This window comes from Agelaius phoeniceus, chromosome 21 (assembly GCF_051311805.1).
Source record: "Agelaius phoeniceus isolate bAgePho1 chromosome 21, bAgePho1.hap1, whole genome shotgun sequence".
Lineage (NCBI taxonomy): Eukaryota > Metazoa > Chordata > Aves > Passeriformes > Icteridae > Agelaius > Agelaius phoeniceus.
In genome coordinates, this window is record NC_135285.1 from 9,146,747 (window position 1) to 9,172,648 (window position 25,902).

General features: G+C 49.1%; 3 protein-coding genes across 7 annotated transcripts; all 3 read left to right on the forward strand.

Annotated features, from left to right (window-relative positions):
• The first annotated feature begins 119 nt into the window (after nucleotides 1-119).
• Nucleotides 120-13,524, forward strand: SNAPC4 (small nuclear RNA activating complex polypeptide 4). Of its 3 annotated transcripts, none has more exons than XM_054646183.2 (23): nucleotides 120-338; nucleotides 1,036-1,082; nucleotides 1,355-1,516; nucleotides 1,883-2,008; nucleotides 2,688-2,766; nucleotides 3,278-3,359; nucleotides 3,876-3,980; nucleotides 4,448-4,520; nucleotides 4,793-4,957; nucleotides 5,175-5,322; nucleotides 5,604-5,710; nucleotides 5,963-6,057; nucleotides 6,204-6,298; nucleotides 6,565-6,650; nucleotides 7,111-7,509; nucleotides 7,901-7,990; nucleotides 8,208-8,439; nucleotides 8,528-8,598; nucleotides 8,926-9,024; nucleotides 9,264-9,291; nucleotides 9,715-11,780; nucleotides 12,263-12,393; nucleotides 13,033-13,524. In XM_054646183.2, the coding sequence occupies exons 1-22, from the start codon at nucleotides 173-175 to the stop codon at nucleotides 12,380-12,382; spliced, it is 4,641 nt and encodes a 1,546-aa protein (XP_054502158.2). In that variant the 5' UTR covers nucleotides 120-172; the 3' UTR covers nucleotides 12,383-12,393; nucleotides 13,033-13,524. The 3 variants fall into 3 exon arrangements, with proteins under 3 accessions (XP_054502158.2, XP_077045263.1, XP_054502159.2); XM_077189148.1 differs by having other exon boundaries at nucleotides 7,114-7,509; XM_054646184.2 differs by lacking the exon at nucleotides 1,036-1,082 and having other exon boundaries at nucleotides 122-338.
• Nucleotides 13,525-13,638: 114 nt separating this feature from the next.
• Nucleotides 13,639-21,693, forward strand: CARD9 (caspase recruitment domain family member 9). Of its 3 annotated transcripts, XM_077189156.1 has the most exons (13): nucleotides 13,639-15,401; nucleotides 15,679-15,901; nucleotides 16,246-16,383; nucleotides 16,722-17,047; nucleotides 17,432-17,611; nucleotides 17,779-17,928; nucleotides 18,203-18,328; nucleotides 18,426-18,617; nucleotides 19,146-19,187; nucleotides 19,774-19,819; nucleotides 20,440-20,510; nucleotides 21,022-21,110; nucleotides 21,330-21,693. In XM_077189156.1, the coding sequence occupies exons 2-13, from the start codon at nucleotides 15,718-15,720 to the stop codon at nucleotides 21,424-21,426; spliced, it is 1,641 nt and encodes a 546-aa protein (XP_077045271.1). In that variant the 5' UTR covers nucleotides 13,639-15,401; nucleotides 15,679-15,717; the 3' UTR covers nucleotides 21,427-21,693. The 3 variants fall into 3 exon arrangements, with proteins under 3 accessions (XP_077045271.1, XP_077045270.1, XP_054502389.2); XM_077189155.1 differs by having other exon boundaries at nucleotides 13,639-15,901; XM_054646414.2 differs by having other exon boundaries at nucleotides 13,639-15,901; nucleotides 21,022-21,098; nucleotides 21,330-21,687.
• Nucleotides 21,694-21,776: 83 nt separating this feature from the next.
• Nucleotides 21,777-23,584, forward strand: DNLZ (DNL-type zinc finger). The gene is made up of 3 exons (XM_054646415.2): nucleotides 21,777-22,070; nucleotides 22,479-22,618; nucleotides 23,262-23,584. The coding sequence occupies exons 1-3, from the start codon at nucleotides 21,792-21,794 to the stop codon at nucleotides 23,431-23,433; spliced, it is 591 nt and encodes a 196-aa protein (XP_054502390.2). The 5' UTR covers nucleotides 21,777-21,791; the 3' UTR covers nucleotides 23,434-23,584.
• The last annotated feature ends 2,318 nt before the right edge of the window (nucleotides 23,585-25,902 follow it).

The window sequence follows — 25,902 nt, forward strand, 5'->3', positions numbered from 1 at the left end:
TGCGGGTCCCGGGGCCGCCCCCCGGCCGTGCACGTGCGCCAAGCCCCGTCCCGATTGGCTGAGCAGTGTCACGTGCCGGATCAGCTGACCCGCGCTCGCACCAGCGATTGGCGGGGCGGGGGGGCGGGGGCGTGGGCGGGGCCGGCGCAGCCCCGGGAGCGGCGGTGCCGCCATGTCCCGCGGGCCGGGCCCGGCCGGGCCCCTGCGCTCTCCTCAGGGCCTGGACCTCGATGCGGAGCGGGAGAAGATCCGCCGCGAGATCGAGCAGCTGGAGCGCAGCCTGCAGCCCGGCGGGGCCGACATCCAGCTGGCCCTGTCCGACTCCAGCCTCAGCTCCGGTACGGCTCCGGGGGGCTCGGGGCGCTCCCCGGCGCTTTGCGCGTTCCCTCTGCCCCCAGAACGGGCAGTAGTGCAATGGCGGGGCCGAGGCAGCCTCACCCAGCGCTGTATGAGCCGTAGCATGCCCAGCGTGACCAGTGCGGTGTGCGGAGCGGAGCGGTCGGTGCCGGCGGGAACGGCGCTGCCCGAGCGGCTGCACCCCCGGTGCTGCGGGCGCTGCGGCTCCGGGACCCCGCCCGCAGCCTGTGCCACCCCCGGTGCTGCGGGCGCTGCGGCTCCGGGACCCCCGCCCGCAGCCTGTGCCACCCCCGGTGCTGCGGCTCCGGGACCCCCGCCCGCAGCCTGTGCCACCCCCGGTGCTGCGGGCGCTGCTGGTGCCAAGGCTGTGCTGTCTTGCCTTGGAGCTGTCCCTAGGCTCTCACCCGGAGCCTCTCCTGTGCAGCAGCACCGTTCAGCTTTGCTGTGCTTACCCTGAACTGTTCTCCAGAACAACAACACACAAACAAAAAAAGCATAAATGGACTGTAACAATGCACTTTTTACATGACAACGTTGTCAGTATCCAAACTCACTGATGGTCATGTTTGAGCTCTCTCTGGTGCTTTTTCCTCTGTGCTTTAATTGAAAAGATTTGGGTTTAAAGCTTTTCTTTTATTCCACTGCAATCAGCATTTTTGTGTTTTGTTTGTCTAACAGATGGTGATGATGCAGATGATGATGATGAAGATTCTTATGCTGAAATGGTAACTGTTTTTTTTTAAAGTATGTATTTCCAGTTTTGAAGGGAAACCTCACCCTGCTCTGGGGAAATCCAGCCTTGGCTTTGTGCTCAGGAAAACCTGGATTTGGGGTGTTCCTGCCCAGGACTTTGTTATCCAGGCTCAGAGGCCTCCCTGCAAACCTCTCAGGCTGTGAGAACACAGCAGCTTCAGCTGAGGAAGGGCTGAGTTACAGCACTGGTTGTTACAGACCTGCTTTTGTCACTTTTCTCCCTAAATGCCTTCTCTGCCTCCAGGAAGTGGAAGTGGAAGAAGACAGCAGTGATGATGATGATGATATTGAAAGCCTGCCCCAGGATCCAGAAACCTGCCTGCAGATGAACCATGTGTACCAGGACGTTATCAAGGAAAAGATTGAGGAGGTGGAGCTGCTCATTGCACAGAACAGAGCACAGCAGGTGAGCAGAGCAGCAGTGAAATGCTCATTTCTCTGCTTTTCTGGGTTGCCATTTGCCTTCCTTCCTTCCCCTCAAGCCCAGGACTGAGGTGGTTTATTTAACTGATGATTCTATGCTTTCTTACAATAAAAAGGGTATTTTACATGTTATTTTTTAGCTTGTTGTAGCAAGTTAGTATTTTATTAAGCTTATAATCATCTGCACAGTGCAAGCTCAGCAAGTTCCAAATGCTGCCTTTGAGTCCTGCACTGATTTTGAATCTGGTGCTGCAGGTTTGAGCCCTGGGGTGTTTGTGAGGGCTCAGCTCTCTGAAATCAGCACTTTGGGGGAGACACTGATGCTGTTCAATTCACTCTTGTATTGCAGAAGGAAATCATGGGTGAACGTGATGCTTCAAAAACAACCAAGGCAGGAGATGGCAGAAATCTACCTGCAAATGTGTTTTTGGGTCATTTTATGAAGCCATACTTCAAGGATAAAATAACAGGAATTGTAAGTAAATAAAAGCAGCTTGCAGACTGGTGTGTCTTCAGTGATGGTTGTGCACTGTAATGTGTTTGAACTGTTCTCATTTCAGGTGTGTGACTGTCACTCCTCAGCCTGAAACCTTTTCCCTCTCTCTTGTCACTCTCCCTCTTCTGGAAATGTTTGTTCAGCCCTGTGAGGTCTGAGGAGTGGAATTGCAGCCACCAGGGGCTTGAATCTTCTTGAGTTTAACTTAACTTTAATTGTCTTCATTTCCATGACCCAGTTCCATGCTGCTCTTTAAAGTCCTCACTGAAATCTGATCTGTTTGTCTGGGAAACTGAGTTTTCTCAGTTCCTGAGATTTTCTGTATTTTTTTCTATTTTCTGGTACAATCAGTCGTACTTTTTTAATGTGTTTTTAAAAGGCCATCATCAAAAGGAGATCTTGGCTTTTTGTGGTAGCCAAGATGTCAACTATCAGCATCCATGTATTAATATATTCAAGCAATTACTGGTAATATTTCTGTGTAATTAAATGAAACCTGTGAGCTCTTGCTAACAAAGGTATCTAAGCAGTGTGAGTGTGACAGTTTGCACAAGTTTGGGTTTCCAGTTATTGTTGTAGCAGTTCATGCTGGAGTTTTAAGAAGAAACAGTAATTTTGTCTGACTCTGAGTGTATCTAACCCTTCTAATCCTCATCAGGGCCCTCCTCCCAATGAAGAGGCCAAGGAAAAGGCAGCTCAGGGCATAAAATCCTTTGAACAGCTGCATTCAGCCAAGTGTAAGTAAGTCTGGGTGTTGTTCAGTGCCCTGGAACAGCTATAACATGTATATATTTATATAACCAATGTATATATTCATATTGTTTGTGTGTGTCCCTGTTTGCAGTTAAACATCAACACCTCTGCCTGACTCACAAAAAGTTGTTAGAAGGGAATGGGGTGCTCTGTAGATTATTTCAGTGAGTCATTAAGGACTTCTTTTCCATTTGTTCTGCTGCTCAGCTCCTGTGAGCACTCCTAAACCAAGTAAGGTGGTGCAAGGTGCCCAGATGAGGGCAGTTCAGGGGACACCTGCAGCTCCAGATGCTCACAGGGTGATTCCTTTATTGGGGTCTCTTTGGGGATCCCAGTAGAACCGAGCCAGAGGCTGTGCCTTGCCCAGGGCTGACACCACGTGGGTGATTTATGCAGGGAGCTCTCACTGCAGAGCTGCAGGGCATTCCCTGGCAGCACTGGCTGTCTCCTGGCAGTGGTTCTGCACTGATCCTGGCTGCTCCCTGTCTGCTTTAGGGAAAGCTGCAGAGAAGACACTGCTGCAGAAATCCGTGGTGAGCGACCGCCTGCAGCGCCTGCTCCAGCCAAAGCTGCTCAAGTGAGTTCAGCCCCCAAATCCCCTCTTCTCCTGCTGAGAACACTGCATGGCAAAGGAGAAGGGACATGTACAGATTTCCCCTTCCTCCAGCAAGTTCCTGTGTTGCTTGTGTTTGGAATTTTACAGCCATCTACTTCTTCCCCTTGGCACTGTGGTGTAACTTAAAATACTTGGTAGGGCTTGGAGCTGAAATTGTGATATGAGGCCTAAAGGTGTGGATTTCTGTGCTGGACCTGGCACAGTCTATATGGCTGTTGCAGCAACCATTGGTTCTCTGTGTAAACACCAAAATGGTTTATCTGAAACCTGCTGTGGGTCAGGGTTTGCACTGAAGGGGCAAAAATATGGCAGTGAGTGTGCCTTGTGGGAAACCCTGGGGGAACAGTTTGGTGTGGAAATAAACCTGAAGGGAGGAATGAAACTGATGGGGAAGGTGTCTCTGCTGTACATCTCCTGATGCCATTGACCTCATTCCCATCTGTCCTCTTAAGTAGTGATAAAAATGTCTTTGAACAGGTTGAGTTATTGGAATCAGAAACTGGAGAAAATCAAGACTGAAACAGAAAAAGAGACATTGGAAAAGCAAATCAAAGACTTGGAGCAAGAAATAGAGGCAATTAAGTAAGAAGTCTTTCTATGTTCTTGGTGAAGAATGAAATGTCTTGGAGTTTAGCTCTAAAAGTTCCCTCCTACTTCTAGATGGGTCATTGATATTGGGTTGTAAAAAATTAGGTGCTGTTGTGGCTCTGCAGCTCTCTCATCTTCACTGTTCTTTACTAAGAAATGTGTTTGGGTCTTGATACACAGAGTGCCTGCACCCAGTGTAGAGGTGCTGCTTTAAACGGTTCTTTAGCAACAAAGGAGCAAAGCTCTGCTTTTTCCATAGTTTTGAGCTTTTGCTCATGAACAAATATCAAGCAACATGTTTGGATATGGCATTAATTGTTTCTCCTGCTAATCTGAGTGTTCAGTTCTTGTGGAAATCAGGAACAGGTGGGAGGAATGAGATGAGGCAGGATCAAGAAGACAAAGTGTTTCATTAACCATTTAATAAGATTCTTTCTTCCTCTTTGTACCTTCTGCTGTAGCCAACTCCCAGAAAGTGACTTAATAGGAAACAGATTCGATGAGCATGACTGGGACAAAATCTCAAACATCCATGTGAGTTGGGGGATCAGCTGTTTTATTGCTTCTGATATCTGGGTCCTTCCTCTTGAGAATCTCTGATCTGGTTTGCATCCAATGTTTCCATCTTGCATTTCTCCAAGCTGACTGTTAAGTGATCTCAACTTGTTAAATTTGGTGATTTAATTTTGGAAAACTTGGCAGTAAGACATATCTGGAATGCAAAATACTGATTTTCCTGTTTGTCCAGGTGTCTTAATCCCAGTTATGAGACTAAACATATTTTTGTTGGTTTTTTTTTTTTTTAGTTTGATGGACAACGTAGCTCAGAAGAACTGAGGAAGTTTTGGCAAAACTGGGAACATCCAAGCATCAACAAAGAGGAATGGACTGAGGAGGAGCTGGACAGGCTGAAGCAGATAGCTGCTGAGCACGACTGCCTGGACTGGCAGAGCATTGCCCAGGAGCTGGGGGTAAGGGCTGAGCTGGCAACTTGGTTCATTCTGGCTTTACTTTGCCTCTGGTCAGGTTTAAAAAACAATGTTAATACTAATTCAGTGTTAATTAATGTTTTCTGAGGAGTGTCCAAGAACAGTACCAAAAGGGTTTGGTGCTTTAGCTTTTCCCTCTTGCTTTTTGTCTTCATAAATGACTAATTACCTGCTTCTCTCTGTTTTCCCTGTATTTAAGACAAACAGGACACCTTTCCAGTGCTTGCAGAAATACCAACTCTATAACAAAGATTTAAAAAGGAAAGAATGGACCAAGGAGGAGGATCAGATGCTTTTAGAGCTTGTTCAGGAGATGAGAGTGGGAAGCCATATCCCATACAAGAAAAGTAAGTGGCACACAAGTGACAAACCTTTCCTTCACCTGGAATGCTTCACTCTCCCAGTCTCTTTTCCTTGGTGATCTCTGCCTTTCCTGTTTCATTATATCAGCAAGGACTTCATATCTCTTGGAACCTTTATCCATACTGGAAATCTGGCTGAAACTGGCAGAGCACCATTTTTAAAGAGATGAAAGTGCTGCTTATGGCAATCACTGCTTGCAACTGTTGTGCAGATAAAGGAAGAAGCATTAATTACAACAGATTTAAATAAACCTTTTGATTTCCAGTTGCTTATTACATGGAAGGAAGAGATTCTGCTCAGCTGATTTACCGCTGGACGAAGAGTGTGGATCCCAGCTTGAAGAAAGGACCCTGGACACCAGAGGAAGATGCTGTAAGCTCCATTCTCTGGGCCTGGAATTGCAGGGTGGGAATGTTGGAGTGCTGAGGTATGGCATGGCTGTAAATCTGAGTTTGAGGAGTGTGACACAGACCAAATGGGCACTCCACAGCTCAAGAGCACTTAGAAGCTCCTAAACAGTTTTGTCCAGAGATTTGCACAGGAAACAAACAGAACTGCTGCTGTCTCAGGCCTGTTAGTGTTGATCCTGGTGAGGATTTCAGCTCTGGCTCTGCCTGCACACAGATGCTGATGGCTGCAGTTAAGAAGTACAAGGAGAAGGACTGGTACAAAATCCGGAGGGAAGTGCCGGGCAGGAGCGACGCCCAGTGCCGGGACCGGTGAGTTCAGGCCAGGGAACATTTTCCCTAAACTAGGGAGAGCTCTGACTGGGAATGCTGGGTTTGATCAGCCTTGGAGTGCAGGGATGGTCTGAGTTTTACAAGCAGGATTGAATGATCCTGACTGTAATGTTTTCATTTGGAAGGTATTTAAAAGCATTGCACTGGGATGTAAAGAAAGGCAAGTGGAGCTTGGAGGAAGAGGAGCAGCTGATTGAACTGGTTCAAAAGCATGGCCTGGGTAGGTGTTTCTGTGGCTTGATCTATAGAAATTTAGAGGTGGCATTGAGGTTTTCTCTTCTTTCATTGTAAGCCCTGCAGGCTCTGCTTTGTAGTGATGATTGCAGCTTCTCTCTATTGTGTGTTGTGGGTATGAGCTCCATTCATTCAGTAACTGTCTCTTATCCAGGGAAATGTATAACATGTGTGGAATGGCTGCATTGAAAGGCCTGTTGCTCATTTTGTGACACAAATAAAAATGTTCTGCATCCTCTGCATCCTTTTCAGGTCGCTGGAGTAAAATAGCTTCAGAGCTGCCCCATCGGACTGGTGCCCAGTGCCTGAGCAAGTGGACAGTCATGATTGGCTCTAAGGTACTGTGGGAATCCTGCCATGTCACAGCCCCATCTCTTCAATTAAGTTTCTCTAAACTAAAAGTGGAATCCTGTGAAATCAATTAAAAATTGACATTGATTTCACACAATCAAGGTTTTTGTTGTGGATTTCAGAGTTTAATTTTTTGGTGGGTAAAGCAGCCTTTGTTCTGAAGGGCTGAGGTTAATTTGCTGTATATTTATATATTATCCAGAATCCTTTCCTGCCTTGAAATGCCTGTAAGAATGGGATATATGTAGGTTTTCATGTCTGTACCTCATGAGTTGCCAGTTTTGGTCCCAGGCACTCAAGAAATTCTGACTGCTTATGACCATTTTGAAGATGGCCTTGTTTCCAAAATCTTGTTTCCTTTGAAAAAGGAAACTTCCTGATTTGAGAGAGTTGCAAGCCAGAGGTGAACACTGACTAAAACTTGTGTGTGCTTTTTTTTTGATCAAGAAGAAAAGATCTGGGGCAACCAAACGGCGCCACGCTGAGGAGAGCTCCAGCCCCTCAGAGAGCAGCAGTGAGGAGGAGCTGGAGCTGGAGCTGGCAAACAACTCAGAGGAGGAGAAGGTGACCACGAGAAAGGAGAAGTTTGCAGTCCCCAGCATTGACCTGTGGATACCAACAGGGACAGACAAACAGGAGGCAACCAGAGAGAGAAACCAGATCCAGTCCCTCCTCTCTGCTGCCAGGGCTGGCACAGGGAGCAGCTGCAGTGAGGTTCCAAGGGCAGGCTGTGATGGAGACAGAGCTGCTGATGAATCATCTGAGCTGAACACCGTGCTCATGGGCATTGCAAATGCCTGTTCCACAGATGTGCTGGTGAAGAATCCAGCAGAAGTGATGGCCAAGGTGAGCTGGGATGGGGGCTTGGATCAGAAGTTGGAAGGGAAGTGCAGCTGCTGCAGTAAGGGCAGGATGTGATGAGCAGTTAACATCTTGCTGTTCATTCCCTTGTGGTGTTAAGTCAAAAACTGTGAAGATAATTACCCAGTAAATTCTGGTTTTTGGGTTTTTGGTAGATCCCTCACACAAAAGCTTCTGTGCAATAGGCATTTCACAGAAATGATGTTGTGATGATGCACAAGGATTAAAAGGGAAGGTCTCCAGAGTTGATTTCATTTAGTAAGATACCTTCAACAGCAGCAATGTTGAGAACTTGTACCTGCTGTGCAGATCCAGTGCAAATCATTTTTTTGAGGGACTTTCCCTTCTGTATTTTCTTGCATTCTTTCATCTTCAGGCTTCCCAGTGTGGGAAACACGTGCTGCGGGTTAGCCTGGAGGAGGTGAGGACAATATTGAAGAACAACACGAGCTTCCAGAGGAAACTGGTGAGTGCCTCTTGTGTCTTGTCTGCACTTGTGACGTGAGCACTGCCAGGCTGTGCTTAGTAGGAATTTATTTTTATATAATCACTGTAATCCCAAGAGCAAAAGCTCACAGTTTTTTGTCCTGACTGCCCTGTGAATGGTTTGTCCTGGGACTAATGGCAGAACCTTCCTAAGGGGAACTCTTAATTGTGCATTTTTTCATGCACGGCAATTCAAGATGCTGAGACCTGCCAGGCTTTTAGCCACGCCCCCTGGAGAGGCTGCAGCTGTTGGCCAGGATGCCCAGGGGCTGCAGGAGCTGCCCAGGAGAGCTTGGCGCTGGAACAGGGAGCACTGGAGGAGGCTGAACCTGGACAGGAAGCTGCTGATGGCAGTGACCCCTTGGGTGGGCAATGTGCTGCTGCCCCGCACCCTGCGGGCTGGCAGGATGGCTTTCCACCACACAAAAGGTACTGGGGACCCATCCTACCTTTGTCCCTATCTTCTGATGTCTTGTGAGTGATTTCCAGCTGATTTTGATGTTGGATTTCTTGCCAGCTGCTGCTATTCACGAGAAGGTTAAGTCAGTGAGTCTCACCAGCACTCCCCTGTTTGCACTGCTCATTCAGGTAAGTTTTACTGTCTTAATAGCATTACCTGCTTTCAAACAGGGGGAGTCTTTATTTCTCAGTATTTGAGGCTTAAATAAGTGGTTTTACTTTGTTTCTTAAACAAATAATCTAATTATTGGACTAATTTGCCCTCATGGTTTGCATAAGGGGTTTCTTAAATAAGTCCTGCATCCAAAGTCTGGTCCTGACAGGGCTTTTCCTGTAAGTGTAAAATATCCCCAGAATCTTGCATGTGGAGCATGTCCCATCTATCTTGCTTTGTCACTGGCCCCACCAATACATTTTTGTTCTCATTTGAATGTTAATGAAGCTCTCACCTTGCAGCTCCTCCAGATTGATACCAAGGGCTGTATGAGGATTATTAAGGAGAGGAACCTGAGGCACTTGGAGCTGCCTAAGGCCAATGCAAAGAGCCCTCAGCAGGTATTGTGGTTTTAAGCTTTCCCCAATGAAATCTTGACTAAAATAAGCACTTTAATTGTGTGGCCACACAGTTTATGTGTGTGTTAGCTGTTTTGGTTCAGAGGCAGAATAAAATGCTGGCTGTATGGCCATTTGTTCAGGAGGTGGCAGATGTGGGTTTGATTCACATCTGTGCTGTTTCAGTCATCTTTAAATCTATCAGAAGTATAATTTATTATGCTTTTTTTTTTTTTCTTCAGGCTTCCCAAAATACAGAGACTTCTTCAGGTACCTACCAGAACATTTATTTTTGTGATGTACAAGAGAACTTTCACATAATTCATCACTGTTACATTAATAACCAGTTTAACTGAAGGAGAACTTTGGGGGACAAACCTGCATTGTCATGCTCATTTTTGTTAGCTCTTTGATCTTAAGCATGTTCCCCTTTGGTAAGGACTGGGAAAAACTCTGGAGGGCTGGGGAACCAGAGGCTCTGGGTTCAGTGGGGTGTTAGGGTGCATTACTGGCCCATCTCTGATTTCTGGGGGCAGTTACCCCTGGTTCAGTTGTTGGGATGTGGCTGGATTAAATCAGGACTGTAGTGTTGTAGGAATTCTCACAAACAGGAATTTTGCCACATTCCTTGATGTTTAATGAGAAATGGCTTTTGGAATTACTGTTCATTCATTGTCATTTTATCCTCTGCAGGCAACTCATCCCAAGCTTGTTCTCAGAGGAATTCCCAACAGGGCATCCCCAGGAGTGCTGTCAGGAGATCTGCCTTGAGAGCACGGGCCAGCCCCTCTGGTGCCTTGGAGAGCTGTGCCCCAGCTGTGCAGGGAGCTCCCCCAGCCCAGGGCCAAAGGCAGAGGGTGAAAACTGTCTCAGAATTGCTGCAAGAGAAGCGTTGGAGGAAGTCCCAGGCCAAGGCAGCCATGCAGAGGACGGTGCTGGTTGCCCCACAGGTGCTGGTTTCAGGGCCTTTGATAATCCAGCACCCAGCACAGCAAATCATTCCCTCTGCACAAGCAGAGAGCACACCTGCAGCAGCTGCTGGGACAGACAGCCAAGTACAGGGTTCACCAAGGACTTCTGCTGCAGGTTCTGCTCCTGTGCCTGAAAACCATTCCTCTGCAGTGCCAGAAACTGGGGAGAGCCCTGGCTGCTCACAGGGGACAGATCTACAGTCAAGTAAGGACCTAAGAAAGGAAGCTCTGGGAAGCAGCTCTGAAGGAAGGGTTTCTCCAGGTGTGAGTCCAGCTGCAGCAGAGAAGGCCCCAGACCAGGGAGGGTGCAATGGTCAGGTCACAGCCAGTAGCTCAGCTTCAGCAGTGTTGCAAAACCAGGCTTTTGTGCCTCCCCAGATCACAGTGGTGGCTCTTGGCCTGGAGTCTGGCACCAATAAATTGTCCCTTTCCACAGCAGTCACCAGTGAGCTGGAGAGTAACGGGCCCCAGCAGAGGCCAGTCAGCCTGCTGCCTGCTCTGGTCACTCCACAAGCTGCTTCTCCCGTCATTCCCAGCAGCATCCTGCCCTTCAGGTGGGTTGTAACCCCCCAGGGTCTGCTCCCCAGCACTGTGCAGGCTGTGGTGGGTGTTCCCCAGGGAATGCCAGCTGCTCCTGGGGGATGCCCGGGTCAGACAGCTGTGACTTCCAATGGCAGTGTCTCTGCCTTGGGAGGGACTCCTGTACCAGCTGAAGCAAATCCACCTCACCCCAGCAGTGCAGAGCCAAAAGGGCTGAGTTCCCAGCTGGCAGGAGTTCCTTTGGGAAAGGCAGCTGGCCAGTGCACAAATCTCTTACCTGTGACCTCAGTGGGTGCTGGATGCACCACATGCAGCGTTTCTGCTGTAACCCCTGCGTGTTCAGATGGCTCCTCCACGGCTCCAGACTCCTCTGCAGCTCCAGCTGCCCCTCCAGCTGCCAGCCCAGCCTTGTGGGCCATGCTGCTGCCCCAGACACAGCCCCCTGCCAGCACTCAGGGCTCTGACACCCAGCCTGTGCCCAGTCTCACCAGCTTGGGAAGGAGCAGTGACTCCATCGCACCAAACGGATCATCCTCCAACCCAGGCAGCAGCAGGAGAGGGGCTGTGCTCTCACCAGGAGCTGCAGCTCCTCACAGCAGTGTCCCAGGGAGCTCTGCCTGCTCTGGTGCCCAGAGGAACAGACCCATTGCCTCCAAACCACCGAGCACTGATGTCCCTCCCCAGCCAAGCACCTCCCATGCACAGAAGAATCTCCTTGACTTCAGCCTGATCTCCCTGGAGGACCAGGGGCTGGTGAAGGAGTGGCTGAGTGGGAAACAAGGGGTTCAGGTGCCACCACTGCAGACCAGGCTGCCTTATCTGCCACCTTTCCTCTGCAGCATAAAAACCCTCTCAAGGCTCCTTCTGCAGAAAGCAGCTCTGGAGGTGCAAGCAGCCTCTCTCCTGCCCTCTGAGGCCAGCGGGGATGGGGGCACTGGGGATCTTTTCCACGCTATTGGAGAACTGGTGCAGCAGAAACTGGGTGATAACCCTGCTTACCTCCTGCTGAAAGCCAGATTCCTGGCAGCCTTCACACTCCCAGCTGTCCTGGCAACTCTGTCTCCTCCCAGAGTGACAACAACTGTGTCAGCCGGGAAGCAACTGGAGGAGAGTGATGAGGAGGAGTGGCAGAGTGAGAACCAAGTGTGTAAGGAAGAGAGCTGTGGTGGGAATGAATTAACAGGAGTACAGGAGGACTGGAGACTTGGGGATGAGCCTGGAAATGAAGATGCTGATTTACTAAATCAGGTAAAACAGATTCCAGGGACAACAAGCAGAAAATTACTGCCAGATAAATATTGCACTGGAATCCAGGGGGAGGCCCCCACTGTTCTTAAGTGTAGCAGAAATTTGGTCTTTTTGAATAAACACAGTTCTGCAGCTGCTGAAAAGAAAAGCTCTGCAGCTCAGCTGGGAGGCTAAAATCCCATGGTTTATGTAGCACCTTAAACTTGCCATGACAGTTCCCAGAGCTGGGTATCAAAACTCCCTTCCCCTTTCTGTTTATAATCTGCTCTTGCCTTTTTGAAGTCAGGCCTTTGTTTTCACTCTGTAAACTGATGTTTTGTGCCTTCTCTGGTAATGGAATGTTGTCACTGGTAATGGAATGTTGTCCCATGCATCATGAAAGATTGTTTTAGAAATCTTGCTGAGCTCCCTAAATCAGGAAGGTGGCTGAAGGGGTTGTTTGTACTTCTCATGGTGCTGATCATCTTCTGCTTCTGTTGCAGGACATGGGGGCTGAGGAGGGCCCTGCTCAGGCTGCCCTGGGCTCCTGCACTGATGGGGCTGATGCCAGAGCTCCCCAAAGCAGGAGGAGTGCCCGCTTCAGGAAGAGGAGGAGGACATGAGAAGGAGATGTGTTAGTAGCTCCTCAGTGGTTTGCACATCTTGCTGAGAAGCTGAACCACGTTTGTCTGTGGTTCAGCTCAGGCAGTGACTCATGACCCCAGGGAAGGACTGAAATGATCTCTGCTCTTGTTCCCTGAGGACACAGAGTTCTGCAGTCACCATCAAGCACAGCCTAAGGCTGATAATATTTGGGGCAGAGGGAAAGTTGATGTCTCTACAATAAAATTATATATAAACTCATGAAATTCAAACATTTGGCAGCCTTTTAGTTCATGCCCTGAGCCCTACTTAGTATGCACCTGGTTGGTAGCACTCTACAGGCTTGACAGTATAGTTTTTCTTGAATACTTCATTTTTGAGCAGCTTGGTGGAGTTTGGGGTTTATTTCCCCCATTTGGCTTCATTTCTCTGCAGTTCTAACAGATCACCTTCTGCAGGGTACAAATGGGTGATGTCCTGATGCCTGCTGAGGCTTTTGGTGCACTGGATGGAATGGACATGAGCAGTGTTTGATTCACATGGTTGTCAGATGAGACTGGTTGGAGATTTTTTTTTTTTTTTTTCTTGAAAATTCATTTTAGGAACTCCAAAAGGGCAAGTTCCCTGTAAAAGTGCGTGACTGATAGGAGCTGTTTGTGCTTTGTTACAGGGGTCATGGAATGAGCTCTGCCTTCCTGCATGGCAGGAGGAGATAATCTTTGCACTGTTCACCTTTACCACTTCCAATGCTGACTGGATGGACCTGGGGAAGAGGAAAATGCTGGATTGATTTTCCCATCCCTCAACAAAATCCGCATCTGTAGGCAAGGTTTAAAAATGATGGAAACTGGCTGGAGGGAAATCTTTCAGGCATAGACACTGCTCTTTCAAACTCCCACCTGCCATAGATTCTGAGGGGGAATATTGCTGGAAATGTGGGGAAACAAGCAATGGTGGCTATTTATTTCCTTCTTGTGTTGTTTATGTGAATGCTTATCCATGTTCAGAATATGTTAATTAGGTGGTTTTTAGTGCTGTGACAGTGGCTTTGCTTGGTAACTGACTGAATACTGTGGAATAAGCGGCAGATTAATTTTGTATCAAAATGACTCTTAAGTATTTGTTGAAATACAGATGTTTTATTTTTCACACTTAAAAATTACTGATGTGTTCTGTGTGGGTTTTTTTTTTCCTGGTAAATAGTGCTTTTAATAATGTGTGTATGAGAGTGATTGCTAATGAGAAAAATGAAGTTTTCAGGCTGCATGAAAACCAGGGAAAATAGGGGAAATGAATATTCATGTGCCTAAAACTGCAGGATTGAATTAGGATTCTTCCTTGATTCTTCCACAGCCTGCCCTGTACAGACATCACAAATCACTTTAAAAAAACTTGTTTCTTCATTTATAACCCAGCAATTTCTGTCTCACAGAGAGGTGCAAGGTTAGCTGAGGCAAAGCTGATAAAATCTAGAGGGAAAGTGCTGTGAAAGCTTCATTGCACTGCACTGACTGAACTCCCCTGAATGCGGTGGGGAGTTGAGAGTTTGAGCTTTTCCTCCAGGGCTCTTCAGGCAGAGCTGGGGGCAGAGGGGCACTGGCTGCCAGTGTTGCTGTAATTTGGTGTCCAGACTTTATGGAGCAAAAGGAATGACTGTGGAAGGCTCTCCTCTTGCAGTGTACTCTGTTTTCCATAAGCCACTACTGATAGCAGTTTTCCAGGAAATTCAGCTGTGGCAGAGCTGTGGGTGCTGTGCCCAGGCTGTTACAGTGAGACACTGCTGGGAAAGGTGAGCTGGGCTCTAAATGATTGTTGGCCTTTGCAAATGCTGCTGAAAAGATGCCCTTGTCATTTATTTGTGGGGAAACTGCGTAAGCAGCAGCTGGCTTTGTCCTTTTTCAAAATGAAATTGATTTGTCACTAGAATAACACCTCCCCAGGCTAAACTGGTCAATTAACAAACAGACACACTGATTACCTCCAGCAAGGGCACAGCTGACACAGGTACTGCATCTTTTTTTAGTGTAAAGCTAATTTCATGACAAGAAACACAGGCTGGAAGAATCTCTGAGCATCTCTGCCCTACTCCTAATGATAAGATGGAAAAACTCTCCATAAACTTAGAAAGCAGAACAAAGAGGGGAGTGGGAAGCTAACGGGAACATGTGTCATGCTGCCATGGCATCAGAGCCTGTGTGCTCTCCAGGCTTTCTTTAAAAAACACTGAGTGAGTTCTGAGTTCAGTGCCAGGGCTGTGGGAAGGGGGGGAGGCAGGCTCAGGTCTTCTGGTGATGCTCAGCATCATCGCAATGGCATTATCAGCATTATCAGCATTATCACATAACCCATGGCCACAGCCTGCCATTTGGGAATCAGGGGTGATGTTCCTTGCTTTGCCAGGACTTCATTCCCTTTCTTGTCATAATTGTGCTGGAAGCTTAATCCAAAATGAGAGGCATCAATATAGAAATCACCCTTTTCAGCTCAAGAGACTTCTGTCTAAATGAAGGGCGAGTTCTTGCTGCCACCTGTTTTCCTGGAGAAGATGATAACAGCTGGAAAGCCTTTGAAGAGCCTCTTCCTTCTTATTTTGTGGCTTGTTTTGTCCCCTGCAATCAGCTGCACACACCTCTATGGCTGTGGCTTTCATTCTTTTTAGTCTTTCTGACCCACTGCACAGGGAAACTTTCTGGAGCCCAGGAGGTCCTTCAGTGGGACAGATTAGAAAACAAAACCAGAATTAATCTAAAATCACTGCTTATGTGTTGCTGCTGACTCACAATGCCACTACCATCTTTCTCCTCCCCCAACATCCATTCTGGCTTCTGCTTTTTTTATTTATCTCTCTTTTTCTTTTCCTTCCCTTTCCTGTCTTAGGGTATAGCTGAGTAGTTTCCCCTTTTTCTCAAACCAGTTTTGTTCCTGGAGTTATCTTTTTTCTACTCAGAATACAGAGGGAGGCTGCATCCAAGACAGATTTTCTCAGAGCCAGGACACAAGAAGAGAATCAAGGAAGCTTTTGTGACTGCAGAGGTGGAGGTTGGTGATACAGAATGGCTGACATTAACAGGGAATTAAAGTTTATTTCACAGCTCTGTGGGTGATAGATTTGGTGTCTGTGTGGTCAGACAGAACACAGGGATCTCCCATGCTGGGAGGTGGAGAAGGAAGAGCGAGCTGCTCGTAAAGCAGAGGCAACAGCTCATTAGGACACTTCTGCATTCTCAGTCTTGACGTCCTTGGTTTCACCACCACTGCCACACTGCTCCAAGAGCCTCAGGGGCTGCTTGGGGTTTTTTTGGTGCTTTTTTTCCAGACAAGACAACGCTGCTCACTGATTGCCCTCACTGCTGACATGCTGGAAGAGGATAACGATGAGATCTGTTGGAATAAGCTGGAGAACTTCCGTGTGAAGCTGATCTCGGTGATCGAGCCCTCCCGGATCACCCCGTACCTGCGGCAGTGCCAAGTGCTCAGCCCTGACGATGAGGAGCAGGTGCTCAACGACCCCAGCCTGGTCATGCGCAAGAGGAAGGCAGGTGGGAGCACTTCAAATCCTCCTGGGGAGTTTCCAGGACATTGGTTTGGGGTTGTCTGGGGAGTCAGACACTGGAGGGGCTGCCCAGGGAGGTGCTGGTGTCACCCACCCTGGAGGTGTTTAAACAAAGCCTGGATGTGGCACTTGGTGCCATGGTCTGGTTGCCAAGGTGGTTCAGTCATAGGATGGATTTAATGATCCCAGAGGTCTTTTCCAACCTAATTTATTCTGTGAGTGGATCCCAGGGACTTTTGTATGTGGAGGAAGTGAAGCTATTTTTTCTTACGTTAAGAACAGGTGAAGAGAGAAATAACTGAATAGAATATCCTGTTGCCACGATTTCAGGTGTTCTCCTGGACATCCTTCAGCGAACGGGGCACAAGGGCTTTGAGGCATTTATGGAGAGTCTTGAGCTTTATTATCCCCAGCTGTATAAGAAAATAACTGGCAAAGAGCCCAGCAGGGTTTTCTCCATGATTATAGGTAATATTTGTTTTCTCAACAACAGCTTTTCCTTTGGTGCTGCTGAGCAGAGCCAGGAGCATTCCCTGCCTTGCTCCACGTGTGCTTGGGAAGGGTTCTGGGAAGAACAGCCCTGGTGTCACGGGCTGGACTGGGGAGGGGGAAGGGGAAGCAGAAGGATGAATTCTTCCTTCTGTCTGTTGTGTGGTGCAGGAAGGCACAGAGCAGAGAGGCATAGCTGGGATAATTTGGTCACACACTGCCAGGGCTGGCTGCAGTGACATGGAGGGGAAGCTGAGCTCTGTGTGTGCCTTGGCAGCAGCCAGGAGAGCAGAGAGTGACCCCTGTGCCCCAAACAGACACGGCTGGCGAGTCTGGCCTGAGCCAGGTGCTGATGAACGAGATCATGAAGCTGCAGAGCGCGGTGCAGGAGGAGCGGCGCAAGGCGCAGGAGCTGGCGGGGTGGCTGCACTCCAAGGAGGACACGCTCAGGGAGATGTGGGTCAGGGACAGCCTGCTCCGCAAGCACCAGGAGCGCGCCCAGAGGATGAAGGAGGAGAGGGACAGCCTGAGCAAGGAGCTGCGCAAGTGCAAGGACGAGAACTACAGCCTGGCCCTGAGCTACGCCAAGCAGAGCGAGGAGAAGAGCGCGGCCCTCATGAAGAACAGGGACCTGCTGCTAGAGGTCAGGCACAGCTTCTCCAGCTTCCCTCTCTTACCTGGGCTGAGCACCTCGTCTTTGCCAAGGATGCTCCAGCCCAACATGAAGCACTGAGCATCTTTTCTAGCACGTGTCTTTGTGGTCCCCAGCTCAGCCCTGTAGGCCTGAATTTTATAAGTTGTGCTGTGAATGATGACCAGACTTGCCCTCACTCAAAGCTGCTCTCACAAAGGCAGCACAGGAACATGCACCTGTTAGCACACAGGCAGGACTCTGGCCTCAGGGCACAAAACTTTGAGGAAAATAGCTGGGGAGAAACTTGCCCTGTATTTGGCTGGGGAACAGAGAACTGGTTTTGCAGGCCAGAGCTCTCTCCTTGCTCCTGCTGAGCTCTGAACCTTCTCATAGATCGATCAGCTGAAGCACAGCCTCATGAAGGCTGAGGATGACTGCAAGCTGGAGAGGAAGCACACCATGAAGCTGAAACACGCCATAGAGCAGCGCCCCAGCCACGAGGTGGTGTGGGAGATCCAGCAGGAGAAGGAGCTGCTCTTGGCCAAGAACCAGGAGCTGGAAAACACTCTCCAGGTTGGTGGGGTGGTTGAGTATGGACTGAAGGGATTATTTGTAGCAGCCAGGGCAGCGATGCTGCAGTGAAGATTGTGGGGATCAGCTGTTACCCAAGAGCCCTGAGGGGAGAGAATCGATATGGGCTTAGATGGTGGCCCTGTCTCACTTCTGCCTTTGTCCTGCAGGTTGCCAGGGAGCAGAACTTGGAGAAGAGCCTCTCCAAGGAAACTCTGGAGAATGACTGCAGCCAGACTGTGGAAGAACGTCGGGAGCTGGTGAACACCATTTACAGCTTGCGCAAGGAGCTGCGCCGAGCCAAGGTGCTCCAGGACAAAGTAGGTGCTGCTGTTCCAGTCCCTGCTGAGGCTCTGGATCAGACAGGCAGGTGAAGCACCTGCAGTGTCCTGCCTGTGGAGCAGAGCAGCTGCTCAGGAGCAATCCCTGCTGCTCCTGCTGTAGTACCTGTATTTCAGCACTCCGTGTGTGGCAGCTGACAGCTCAGACACCCATGGAGCTCTGGCCAGAGCAATCTGTGGCACAGAGCAGGAGTGGGGACAGTCTGGCTCAGGCTCTGCCCACAGGCAGGTGCTTTTGACCTTGTCTCTGCAGTGTGCAGAGGAGAAAGAGGTGCTGGAGCTACAGTGCACATCTCTGAGGAAGGACTCCCAGATGTACAAAAAAAGGATTGAGGCTGTCCTGCAGCAGATGGAGGAAGTGGCTTCGGAGAGAGACCAGGTGATAAAATATCCCTCACTGCTTTTCACTGCTTTTTGGGCAGACAGTGCCAGCCTGTGTATGCTGTTGTGTGACTGCCCCCTGTCCCCCTGCACAGGCTCTCCTGACCCGAGAGCAGTTCCACATGCAGTACTGCAAGAACCTGGTGGAGAGAGACGCCTACCGCAAGCAGATCCGGGAGCTGGGCGAGAGATGTGACGAGATGCAGCTGCAGCTCTTCCAGAAGGAGAGCCAGCTCCTGGCCACTGAGGCCAAGCTGAAAAGGCTGCAGCTGGAGCTGCCCACTCTGGTATAGCTCTCCTCCCCTGGAAGGATTGGGAAGCTGAGGGTGGGGTCACACTGCGGCTGTTGCCAGGCCTTGGTGCCTGAGCAGCTCCAGCTCATCGGGCAGTGAACACTTCCCTGAGCCACCACCAAAATTAATTAAAACCATTGCCATGCAAATGCTGAGTTTGGAAAATGAAAGGTGTGGTGGTCTCTATCACCCCACCCTGGTTTCAGGCATGGAAAAGCTGGACAGATGCAAGCTCAGGCCACCTGTGTTTGTGTTTGGAGCATTTCCAAAGGTGGTGAGGGATTCCTCATCCACCACAGAGTGACTCTAAATAGAGACTGGGTGTGAGCCATTTGGATGAAATGGGGAGCTAAGTTTTCTGGAAATAAATTAGAGATATTTTAATTAATATGGCATCTTGTGTACTTTCTAGAGTGGCCAGACAGGAGTGTAGGAGTTCTGTGTTTTGTGGAGCATTAAGTCTCCTGTATGTTCCCTCCCTTGCTCATGAGGAATGATCAATCTATACTGGTTTTGTTTCAGACCTCTGACCTGGATGACTCCTCCTCCAGAGATTCCCAGGAAGTGAGTAGGGTTCCTTGTTTACCTTTCCCTTTCTTCTGGGATGGTTTCATGTTCCTCACCTGTGCTCAGCTCCCCAAGTAGCAGCAGTTTGCAGTGGCTCAGGTTCATTTCAGTCAAAAAGTCCAGAGGCAGCAAGACAGTGACAGAACCTCCCTGTGTCCTGAAGTTCTAAGTGCAGGACACAGTTATGACATTAGTCAGCAAGATGTGTTGAGTCTAAGCAAATCAGGGAATTAAATTATTTTTAATTGCTTTTAATTGTCTGTCTTGTCTGAGAACAGGCAAAAATAAGTCTTACCCTGGAGCCACCTGTAGTAAAGAGTTTCACTTAGTTCATAACTTCAGTGAGGGAGTGATTGTCACATTGTCTGGAGGCCAAGAGTATAAATGAGGCCAAAGGAAGCTGGATCTATTCATGGAGGAGAAATCCATGAGTAAATCTGTAACTCCTGGCTGTCTGCTGTTTGCTGGCAGCAACAGGGAGAGAGAGGTTGGTTCTAGCCTGTCATGGGTTTTGTGTTCCTTTTTCTGTTCCTACAGACTGAGGGACAGTTCTGATGTTCTTGCTCTGTTTTCTGCCCCACAGCTTGTTCTTCACAGTCACCTGGATGAAGATACACAGACAGCTAAAAGTAAGGGAAAACACTTGAGTAGAGCTCTGGAGAGGATGGTCCATTCTGTTTTGCTCTCCTGGAAGATCTAAATGATCTTTTCATCCATTGAGATAGGAGAACTTTCACTAAAACTAAACAGCAGTGATCCAAAAAGGCTTTTATTATTATTCTACCTTACTCAGTTCAAAAATATATATTGTAACACCTGGTCACTACAGAAGGTGCTTCACCAAAATAGGGTCTGGTGTGAAGTGCCATGATATTCACAACTTGGAGAGCAGGGACAAATGGTGGATAAAATAATGATTAACACATTTCTCACAGTGGCTTCAGAGGAGCTGCTTGGAAAAGGTTTGTTTTGCTCCTGCTGAAGCTGGAAGTGGAAAGCTCTGTCTCTTTCTGAGGGAGGTGGGGAACCCCACCATCCTGGGGAAGATTCAGTGCTCAGTTAAAATGAGAAGTGACTTGTGATTGATGACAGGATGGAGTTCTGAGTGCTTTGGGCTTGGTTTCAGTTCTGCTGTGGACTCTGTGCAGTCACATCACAGCTCTTCTATTGGAAGAACTGCTGGAGGGAGAAGTTACTTTGCAATGGCAACTCTGACTAAAGCTGTGAATTTTTTTTTTTAATCTTTCAGAAGATTGCCTGGAAGTACAAAACCAGGAACTCAGCCCTCAACAGAGCCATCTGCCCCCAAAATCACCAAGTGTAAGAGAATCTTTGTGGGCTCTTCTTTATGGTGACTGGGATTTGTCATCTTTAATATTCTCATTAATGATGGATTTACCAGCTTGGAGAAGCATGGCAGCAGCTCCTGCTTTTCTAAACTCTCAGCACTTAGTGCAGAATCCACCTTCCAAAAAGGGCGAACTCTGAACAGCAAAACATTTACAGTGGACATTTCTCCATCTGTGTATAAAAACTTCTAATTACTTTCTGCCCTTCATCTCTGGGTGGGGATGTTTTCCAGTGTAATTACTGCAGAATTACTGTTGCTGCAGAAAACAGACTCCCAGAATTACAGATGTAGAGGGAATAAATGTAGTAAAACTGTGTGAAACAGCAGCATTACCATCCTGCACACACAATAAGGAACCTGCTGGTACTTGATTCTGCAGATGCAGGAAGCAACCTGGTGTTAACACCGATCTGATCAAGAATAAATGTGTATGTTTTTAGGGTTTTTTAATTTTTTTTTTTTTTTTTTTTTTATTTCAAGGAGTGTGGCTTGGCCAACGAGGAACTGGCAGAAAAGGAGAGGAGGAGGATGAAGGACTGCTTTGAGCGTTACCGAAGGTCTGGGCTGCAGTAAGCAGGGCTAACCTGGCAATATCCATGATTTGTATTTGTATATCCATGTTTTTGTATATCCATATATTTGTACTTCCCCTTTTCTGTCCCCAAGCTTGATCAATGGAGGGCATTAAATGAGCCACAAAGGGGACTGATACACACACTAGGGGCATGAAATGCCTCTTGTTTGCAGAAAACACCTTCTGAAAGTTGTATGTCTGGTGTTGTTTGCAGAAAAAGAGCAATGAGAAGGGTGCCCAAAGACCGGCACCATGAGGCGGATTGGGAGAACACCTCTGGCAGTGACAACACCGACACCGAGGGCTCCTGAGAGAGGGACAGCACCAAAATCCTTTGGAAAGGGACACCACGGCCACCACAGGCTCCTCAGGAGCCAATCTCTGAGGGAAACAGCAGCTTCTACAGGGTGCCTGTGCCTCTCCATTTCACTCACAACGGACTGTTTAGGTTCTTAAACCATCCAAACACCAATTTATGCAAAGCGCTGCAGTGACACTATTGTATGGCTCTGACGGCCCCTCGGTCAATAAACAGGTTTAAATGCCTGCGTGTGACACAGGGCCGGGCTGAGCTGGTTAATTACGGGTTAATTAATGAAGGGCATTGCCCGACACCGCCATGGCGGCTGCCCGCACCCAACATGGCCGCCGCAGCCTCAGGGCGCGCTGAGGGCGCATGCGCGGTGCCATGCAGCGCGCGCTGAGGGCGCTGCTCCGGGAGCCGCCGCCATGGCGGCCCCGCCGCCCCCCGCCCGGCCTGAGGGTCTCGGCCCGCACCGCCCCGGGGCTTCTCTGCGAGCCTGCCCGCCCGCTCTGCACCGGCCAGGGACAGCGCTGGGGCCCGGCCCGCCCGCTCTGCACCGGCCAGGGACAGCGCTGGGGCCCGGCCCGCCCGCTCTGCACCGCCCCCGGGCCGCCGCCGGCCACGCACTATCGCCTGGTGTACACCTGCAAGGTGGGCGTGCGGCCCGGGCGCTCTGAGGGCGCTGCCGCTGGGGTTCGTGGTGTAGCTGTTTTCTTAGTTTTAAACTTGCAAAGACTAATTCAGAGTGGAAGAGCCCTCTGGAGGTTTCAAATCCAAGCTCCGTGTTGGAGAAGGATGTTCGGGGTCTTGTGAGCGTCTCTGAGGGTGGAGATCCCACAGCTTCCATGGATCCTCCTCATTAGGGAGCCACGGAAAGCAGTAAAACCTCTCTCAGCGTTCGTGTCCCGGGTTGAACTCACGACATCCTAACATGATGGAGCCGACTTGGGATAGTTCGAAGTGAGGGAGGGAAGACTCTTTTAATGTCAAAAGTATTTTTGTCTTAAAAGTCCCAGGAGCTGCAGTTACGGTGCTCATGAAACCCACTTTGTTTTTCAGGTGTGCCAGACCCGCTCAGCCAAATCCATCTCTAAGGCTGCCTACCACCGAGGGGTGGTGATCGTGACCTGTCCCGGCTGCGGGAACCACCACGTCATTGCCGACAACCTGGGCTGGTTCTCTGACCTGGAGGGGAAGAGGTGAGTGTGCCAGCAGCATCCTTGTCACACCCTGTTCCCAGGGATGCCAGCAGCATCCTTGTCACACCCTGCTCCCAGGGATGCCAGCAGCATCCTCCTCTCACCCTGCTCCCAGGGATGCCAGCAGCATCCTCCTCTCACCCTGCTCCCACCTGCAGCTTCCTGAGCTGATGCCTTATTTTTGTGATTTTTTTTTTTTCTAATGTGGCTCATACTAAAACCAGAGTTTCATCCAGTTCATTAAAACACACAGACTCTGTTTTCAGTTGACTGTTGCTGTCTAGGATCCAAATAAATTGGTGTGAAGCTGCAGTAGAAACTTCTCAGGGATCCTTAGTGGTGCCAGCGGGTGATTTGCTGTTCCCATCAGGCTTTGTCCCTTCACTGCTGGTTTTCCTTGGATGTTTCAAATGTGTGGATTGGTCTGTGGAATTCCAGTGATTTCTAAATTCCCAAGATAACTTTAAAAGCTTCTGTAATTGCTAAATCATTGATCCTCATGGATGAGAGCAGTCCCAGAAGGTTTGGGTGGTTTTCTGTGGTTAATTTTGGGTGCTTTTCCTGGTGATGTGATTCCCTGCATGGTGTCAGTGCTGAGGGCATTTGCTGTGGTGTCACTGCTGGTTCTCAAATGCCTGTGCAGGAATATCGAGGAGATCCTGGCAGCCAGAGGGGAGCAGGTGAGACGTGTGGCTGGGGAGGAAGCCCTGGAGCTGCTGCTGGAGAGCCCTGCAGAGCCCGGGCCCCAGGCTCAGCTGGCACAGGGGGACAACGGGGAAGCCCCCCCAGATCCTGGCAGCAAGGGACACACCTGACACGAGGGACTGTGGCCTGTGGGACACATGTGACATTGTGGCCTCTTGGACAGACCTGCCACGTGGGATTTGGGACATTCTGCTTGGACTCTTCACCTTCATTCCCTGATTTTAACTGTTTCTAAAATAAACTCGGGTGTTGGGTTCTCTCTGTTGTGTGTCTTTGCCTTGTGTAGTTTTGCCTTTGATCAAGTTGATGTCTTTAGAGATGTGTTGGTGTCTTTCCTGGTTCTTGTTTTGCTGACTTTCAGGCAATTTTCAGTACCCCAGCAATGTCCCATGCCTGGCTTTGTTCAGTGCTCAGAAATTCTCTATGTGTGTTTGACCTAGTGAGGTGCAGCTGGAGCTGGAGGTTTTAGGGATGCTCAGGTGTGGCAAATCAGCAGAGGGGGCAATTGATTCCACCTGAGGAGATGGGTCCCAGAATTCTAAAGCCAAAATAACCCTGCAGGAGGGTCAGATCACCTGCTCTTAATGCAGTCAAGGGCTGCTTTTATCTGTTCTTTTGACTTCTTCCAGAGTTTTTTTTTCTGTGTCCCTCATGTCAGGGCTGAAAGTTTTGTATTTTGATCCCACTCGAGCTCCAGCATGGGGGTTTTACCACTCCTTGTTGGTGAGGGGGAGTGTGGGTGTGAAGGCAAAATTACTAGTGCTGGAGAGAAGAAGAGGACCCAGAAAGTTGTCTTGGCAGATATTGAGGGGCTTATTAGTGCTACTGCAGTATGTTAAGATTAGTTAGAAATTTAAAAAGAAATAAATGACAGATGTGGGAGTTTGTCAGCATGCAGCTCTGGGGTAGTGGTGGATCAGCACTGAGATGATGATGCTGTGCTTTGTTAGGGTTTGTTCCCTCTGCACAGTTCCCACCTGCTTTCTTAGGGTTTTGAGCTTGCAATCAAAGATTAATTCAGTTTGGAAGATCCTTCTGGAGGATTCCAGTCCAATCTGCTTGTCAGAGGAAGATATTCAGGATCTTGAATCACAACCTCTATGGATCCCCCTCATCACTGAGGCACATAAAGCAGTAAAACCTCTCTCAGCCTTTGTGTCTTGGGCTGAGCAAACCCAGTTCTCTCAGCCAGGCATCCCCAGCTGCTTGTGGTGCTTCATCAGCCACAGATTCAGTGAGGGTATTATTGCAGGCATTCATGAGTTTCCTTCATCTGGAGTGTTCATAACAGTTTTGTGTTGCATTGTAGGTGTTTGGTCAGAGCACCAGGAAAGTTGTCACGTTCCTGTGGGTGTGTCAGTGCAGAGTGATGAAACAGGGGCAGGAACTTCATCAGGCAGCTCGTGTGTGCTCAGATCCTGTGAGTGCAGCTCCCCCTGACACAGCCAGCTGCTGGAGTGACCCAGGAGTGACAAACAGGAATTTGCATTCAGAGCACTGCTGTGTTCTCTCCCTGAGCTGGGCTGCTGGCACCTATTAGCACTGCTGGAAAAGTGTTTGTTTTATTACCTTTAATCTGAAAATCAGCATTCTGCTTCCATGGTGCTGATGCCTTTGATGGGGTGGAACAGAGCAGCTGTTGCAGGATCCGTGTTGCCTTGGAAACAACTCATTTACAATCTGGCTTTTTTATACTGTTTTCCTTACCTTTCTTACCTGTTACTAGGTCCCAGGAAGGTGGTGCAAATTTTTGCTATGTTTTAGTAAAAAAAAGTAGCAAAATGTAGCAAAATCTTTGTTGGCTGGTCCTAGATTTTAGTGTTTCCTTGTGCCAGTGCCCTTTGTCACCAGGTGCCCTTTGGGGTAGGACAGAGACAGAGGCCCTCTGAGCATGGTGGGTGGCAGTTCTTGCTGCTGCTCTGAACATTCAGGTTAACATAAGGGGAAGGAATTTACACATAATACAAAAAGATTTGCTGCTAAGAGATTGCAGCTAAAAACCCGATTTTTTCCCCTCCCTTTTGAAGCTGTTTTTTCTGCAAAATGTTGTGTCATAGGGCAGTTGGGTTTGCTCTGGAAAGGGGACACAGGTCAGCACACGGGTTTGCTGTAGCCAAAGGCAGGGAGGGAGGAGAAGCAGCTTTTTCTCCTGAGTGCTTTTCTCCATCAGCCCTGTCCCGCGAGTCCCTCTGGTGCTTGTGTACAGCTGGGTAGGAGAGGGCAGGATCTCGTGTTCCTGCTGGATTTTTAGGGTTCTTTGTGAAGAGGACGTGCCCTGCACGGGGGACAGCCCTGCTCCAGCAGCTCACACTGCACAGCTGCAGCAGCAGCAGCACTCAGGGCTGGCAGTCCCACGGCTCTCCAGCGGATGTCAGCATCAGAGAGCTCTTCCCGACGTGGGAACGAGCCTGGCAGCGTGGGAGAGAGGAGGATTCACACAGCAGGAGCTCAGAAGGAGCCTGTGCTGCTCAGGATGGACAGACAGGAGGTGAGACACCATCACTCTGTCCCAGGGATCACCTGCTCCTGGGGAATCTGAGCCTCTGCACACCTGAGGGCACAGTTCTGGCCCCAGGTCA

Bases quoted from the DNA above. Each gene is read 5' to 3' on its own strand.
- SNAPC4 (XM_054646183.2), top strand. From the start codon at position 173: ATGTCCCGCGGGCCGGGCCCGGCCGGGCCCCTGCGCTCTCCTCAGGGC. The intron at 2,009-2,687 runs GTAAGTAAATAA...AATCCTCATCAG, and splicing joins AGGATAAAATAACAGGAATT to GGCCCTCCTCCCAATGAAGA. The intron at 4,521-4,792 runs GTGAGTTGGGGG...TTTTTTTTTTAG, and splicing joins ACAAAATCTCAAACATCCAT to TTTGATGGACAACGTAGCTC.
- CARD9 (XM_077189155.1), top strand. From the start codon at position 15,718: ATGCTGGAAGAGGATAACGATGAGATCTGTTGGAATAAGCTGGAGAAC. The intron at 18,329-18,425 runs GTGATAAAATAT...CCCCCTGCACAG, and splicing joins TGGCTTCGGAGAGAGACCAG to GCTCTCCTGACCCGAGAGCA. The intron at 19,820-20,439 runs GTAAGGGAAAAC...TTAATCTTTCAG, and splicing joins AGATACACAGACAGCTAAAA to AAGATTGCCTGGAAGTACAA.
- DNLZ (XM_054646415.2), top strand. From the start codon at position 21,792: ATGCGCGGTGCCATGCAGCGCGCGCTGAGGGCGCTGCTCCGGGAGCCG. The intron at 22,071-22,478 runs GTGGGCGTGCGG...TTTGTTTTTCAG, and splicing joins GCCTGGTGTACACCTGCAAG to GTGTGCCAGACCCGCTCAGC. The intron at 22,619-23,261 runs GTGAGTGTGCCA...ATGCCTGTGCAG, and splicing joins TCTGACCTGGAGGGGAAGAG to GAATATCGAGGAGATCCTGG.